The 5,313-nt window shown below is 45.3% G+C and overlaps 1 protein-coding gene across 2 annotated transcripts; it reads right to left on the minus strand.

Moving 5' to 3' along the window:
• Positions 1 to 352: 352 nt before the first annotated feature.
• On the minus strand, positions 353 to 4,901 carry stap2a (signal transducing adaptor family member 2a). 2 transcript variants are annotated; one of them, XM_021588947.3, is made up of 11 exons: positions 4,689 to 4,898; positions 3,673 to 3,744; positions 3,451 to 3,570; positions 3,311 to 3,367; positions 3,060 to 3,214; positions 2,832 to 2,963; positions 2,631 to 2,700; positions 2,431 to 2,533; positions 2,195 to 2,290; positions 1,982 to 2,116; positions 353 to 1,896 (listed from the first exon to the last, which is right to left on the minus strand). In XM_021588947.3, exons 1-11 carry the CDS (start codon positions 4,809 to 4,811, stop codon positions 1,841 to 1,843), a joined length of 1,119 nt encoding a protein of 372 aa, XP_021444622.3. In that variant the 5' UTR covers positions 4,812 to 4,898; the 3' UTR covers positions 353 to 1,840. The 2 variants fall into 2 exon arrangements, with proteins under 2 accessions (XP_021444622.3, XP_090081823.1); XM_090225697.1 differs by having other exon boundaries at positions 1,982 to 2,290; positions 4,689 to 4,901.
• Positions 4,902 to 5,313: the final 412 nt, after the last annotated feature.

Here is a 5,313-nt window from a genome sequence, read left to right on the forward strand (position 1 = left end):
TCCAGAACAAATTAAAGAAAGCGTACAGTATTATATAGAGACATTATTGCATGGAACTCCGTTCCATCTTATATTGCTTAAATAAACAGCAAACCTGGTTTCAAAAAACAGAAAAAGCAACACCTCACAACGCCTCTCCCCTATTTGACCTAGATATTTTGTGTGTATGCATTGAAATGTAGGCTACATGTGCTTAAAAAAAATGTTTTATGTAGTTCTGTCCTTGAGCTGTTCTTGTCTATTAATGTTCTGTATTGTCATGTTCCATGTTGTGTGGACCACAGGAAGAGTAGCTGCTGCTTTTGCAACAACTAAATGGGGATCCTAATAAAATAACAAATAAGTATTCTTGTTTCATGCAAACCATTTATTTAATATCCTTGAATAGGACATCTTATAAATACCACTGATGTTTTTCTTAAACAACACTGACCAACACCCAGGACATAGAGAGAATTGTACAAGACAATGTACAGTGTAGTTCTGAGAGTCCAATAGAGGATGCACTCCTTCTGAACAAATCAGCCAATGATCACAGGGTTTGTGTTCCACTGGATTGTGCTTGTGTACCAGCCCACAACACCAAAGAACAAGAGGAGCAAATGCAATCAATGGTGTACAGTAAGCCCAAATTAAAATACTTTCATACTTTGTTATTTGTTGCAACAGGACAAATAACCTTTGAGGAGTAAAAAGTGTCCTAGCACCAGTAGGTCATAGCATCACACAGTAGCCTAGCCGATTAAACTCAACTCCATGATTTAAAATGGAGTTGAGAGGTGACTAGTTTAGGCAGACTGGAGCTCCGACATCACATAAAATTACGTTTTTATCCAGATCTACTGATCTACTGATTTCAGCACCCAACATTGTTCTGTGTAATTGCGGCTATTTCTTGGGTGCTAAAATCAATTGTTTTTGACATTTTCGTGATGTCGGAGCGCCAGTCCGCCTACACTAGTTGCCGCTCAACTCCATCGTGGATCATGGAGTTTAGTTGAGTATAGTCGGCTAACAATAGCCTAGGCCTAGCACGCGCACACACACACACACACACTAGAAAATAAGGTTTTACGTGAGTTGTAGCAACGACACACACAGTAGAGAAGGTTTAGTCAAGTGGAGCACCATACCATCATTGCACCAACATAATACAATAGATTAGAGCATTGGCATTCTAGATGCACAAAAACAACTAGACATGTTTATCTCTAATCCAGTAGTCATTAACCCAGGACCTGGAAGGTCTGCAGTGATGTACAGGTTCATGCTTTTGTTCCAGCCCAGCAATAACACACATGATTTAATTTATCAAGACTTTAATTCGTTGATCCAGGTGTTAGTGTTGGGTTTGAACAAAAGCCTGCACACACACCCAGTAGCACTCCGGGACCAGGGTTGGTGACTACCGCTCTAGTCTCTCTCTCTAGTCTGGTTTCTCAAGCTTTTGGTGTCACTCTTTCTAGTCTCCAGTGTGGCGTCAGTTACATCAGCAGCAGGACAACAGACACGTTGGCTCAATCGGAACAATGGAGTAACAGGCTCAGTCATTGGTTGGTCTTTTGTATTTGTGTGCTCATCTAATGCTCAACCCCACTGGTTATCCCTTCTTGAAATCTGTTTTGAGGCTGCAATTTTAGGCTGCTGAACACAACTCAGGTGGATAAGATGCGTTACCCAAACATGGTGGGAAACACTTTGAAAGGTACTGTAGGACTGTGATCCATGAGGACCACCTATTCTGTAGTCCACCAATCAGAAGGCACAGGAAGAGAAGAAAGCTGCTGCTGCTGGTGGTGGAAGAGTTTTGACCGCTAGTTGGCTGAGAAATTACAGGAAGTCAATCCTGACTGGTCCGTCTCTTCTCCAGTTTCATTTTGAGCTCCTCTGTGAGGCCTAGGGAGAGAGGAGTGAGACCTCTGTAGTATGAGAGTGCGTGTGGGAATGAGTGGATACATTGATCAGGACACATGCCACTCACTTTGTGCGAGGAGGGGGGAGGGGGAGAGAACAAGCCGTCTCATTGGGCTGCTGGGTGATGACGGTACTGGTGATGTCACAGCTGACAGAATACGGCGGTCGGGAGCGGGAGACCTGGGTAGGGGTTTCCATCGCTCTACACCAGGACAAACAGAGTGGTTAGTATGTGTTAGTGTGTGTGTGTGTGTGTGTGTGGTGTAGGATTTCTGGGTACCTTGTTTGGGGGGTAGGGCAGGGGCTTTGGGTAGTGGGCTGGAAGGGGCACAGTGTAATATTCTCTCTCCATTCTCTTCATTGGACGAAACAAACGCTGGAGGCGACAAATACAAAACATCAATTAACTACATGAACGTTGGACAGAACCTCAGATACTGTATCTCTTAGGATTTCAATCAACACAGTGTAAGTGGAAATGTGTTGAGGATTAAAGTGTGCCCGTGTGTGTCTCACTGATGTTCTCCTCATAAGGTTCCTCCAGAAGAAAGGGCTGAAGGGTTCCTGCTGTCTTCTCCACCAGCGCATCGATGACATCATGAAGCGTAGCACAGGGAATCTAGAGCGGGAAAACACAGAGTTAGGACCCATGGAATAGCAAGATATGAGGCAAGACAACAATGTAGTATGTGTTTGTGTGTGTGTGTTGGACTTACTGGGTTCTCAACGTCTATCACATATCCTCCCTGCTCTCTCTGAGTCACACGATAGTGTCTGAACACTGACCTGATAGAGAGAAGAGAAAGAGGAGAGAGAGAGAGAGAGAGAGAGAGAGAGAGAACGCAATTGATGGATCAAATCAATCAAGAAAATGCTTGCAGATCTTTGTGTGTATATCTATGCTGAGTGGCCGTTACCCGTTGAGGTCCTGGCGGGTGGTGACAGCCAACGAAGATCCGTCTCTGCCGGGCCTCAGCAGCATGTTGCCACAGTCTGGATGTCTCTCTAACAGAACTTCTGCCTCAGTCCTCGACACAGGCCGGAAACACCTATAGACACACAAAAACATATACCGCAGTTTCATATACACACCTAAGTGTAACACACCTTCACTCACTTCATTGTCAGCAGTGTGTGTGACTCACGATGGGATCTCCCCTAGTAGTGGTACTGATAACGGTGAGGGGGGAGCGCGGGTGGGGGTGCGTGCTGCTCTGCGTCTGTTCCTTTCTCGGTCCACCACCTCTCTCAGCATCTGCACCTGCCCCGGCAGCAACGTCAGACAGCTAGGCACACTCAGCTACAACAACCAATCACACACGGGGTTACTGACAGTTCAGGGATCAACCACCAATCAGACACGATTATACTGTGATGTAGGGTGTATGATACTTACATCTACGACAGATTGGAGGAAGCCCTTCCATAGCTCTCGAGCCTCTAGATTGGCAACCTGGATAAGAGGAGAACAGAGAAGAGGTTGTTTCTCTCTGGCTGGCTGTGTGTGTGGGTGTGTGTGTCTGTGTGTTTTATTACTGTGAGTTTTGTCTCGCCATCCTTCATGCGCAGTATGAGTCTAGCTGCCTCCAGGTTTCTGTCTCGGCTACAGTCGTCTTTGAGTGAGACAAAGCCACTGAGATCCATCTTCTCCACATACTGCAACAGGGACACAGATAGACAAATTAACATATACAATAACTCATCCCTGAAGATTTACAAAGTGTTTAATGCACACACACACACACAGAGAGCATTTACGTGAGTGTCCTTGGCATTATTAAAGAAGAAGAGGGTGTTCCCACACAGACAGGTCCACAGCCGCCGAGAGATCTGGTAACACATACAGTTACACAGAGGGAATTAGAGCAGTTTCATATATTTTTTTCACATTGAAAATGTCAACATTTATCATGGTTATAACATCAATTGTATTACATATATTCCCACACAGTTTATCTCCCTCACACACACTTTGGCCCAATAGTGATCCCAGGTCTCAGGGGATGAATCTGCACCACAGCTGTTGTCAATCTGTGGCCATGTGATCCTCCCTTCAACAGAGTGCACCTGAACCCCAGCCCAAATATCTGGTCTGTGTGTGTCTCTTTGTTCCACATTCCCCCATCACCTCCCTCCCAGCTGTGCCCAGGCAGTGTCATTATCATGCAGCACCACAACCCACACAGCTCAGCTGGGCTGACCACTGACACAACCCCATACTTCTCTCCTCTCCCATACTCCATAGCACAGCGGCACTACCACTCGGCGATAGGCATGGCCATAGTACCAGCAGCTGTCAAACATTTACAGTTGTCAAAAATCACTGTGCCAGCCCGAGCCTTCCTTTTTGGTTGAATAGGCCAATACATTGAATCGTTTGTGTTACTGACATAATGACAAATAATGTCTTGACTAGGCTACATTCACCGGGAAATGCCTGTAGTGTTATCATTTTAAATTCAGTGGCCACTCTAACCCGAGGTTAATAGGAGGACGTTTAGTATACGCGCTTAATTAACTCGCACTCCAGTCGTCTGCTAGTAATCGTGCGCAATAAGCAAGTGTACCGCTAGATGAAAATCACTGCCAGCTTTTTCAAGACTCGCCCATTCACACACAATAAGGAAGTTGACAGCTTTCGCAGACTGGGATTTCCAAGGAATTCGCCCCCGCCCGGTGCGCGCTATCTGGGCGACACTATGCAGCCACTCACACAGCATGCAATGCAATGCAATGCACCGACATTTGCAAATTGGCGGTATTGCTGCACCTACCTTTTCTTTCGGTCCCCGTTTTTCCAGGTATCCTTCGTAGTAGCAGGGAGGGAGCTGAGCCCTCGTTCCCGAGCGCTGTTTGACTGGTGCAGCCGCCATGAGTATCGCTGGCTGGCTGGGCATAGACAGAGGACAAAGGGGCGCTTAGTAATTGGGAGAGATGACACGCCTTCCTCCGAAGAGATATCACCATGGATATCCGCCAACAGCTGGCTGTCGTGCACGTCTTTATGTGTCAGTCAGTATAGGATATGTCATTGTGTGGTTTATTGTGAAGTTTGCTTTGATTAGGCTTCTTCAGTAGGGTGAGAGATTGGTTGTGACATCTCAAATAGATTGCTTGTCTAACACCACCTGCTTGAACACTTATTCCAGACCTATTATTTTTTTTGACAAGACTTGTTTTTGAAACCACTGAATAAATTATTCTATGAATTCAGGCTACAGTTAACGTCATCATTTCATTCAACATGTGTATAATATTGAAACTACACTGTATTAATGAAAGACTTCTGAAAATAGTAATTAATATGTAAATTATATGCATAATGTGCATCCCCCCCCAAAAATAAAAAAATCGATCCAATCATGCATTGCAACCCTGAACCAGCACACGGAGGGCCAC

Source organism: Oncorhynchus mykiss, chromosome 28 (genome assembly GCF_057628025.1).
Source record: "Oncorhynchus mykiss isolate SJ-2025 chromosome 28, ASM5762802v1, whole genome shotgun sequence".
Lineage (NCBI taxonomy): Eukaryota > Metazoa > Chordata > Actinopteri > Salmoniformes > Salmonidae > Oncorhynchus > Oncorhynchus mykiss.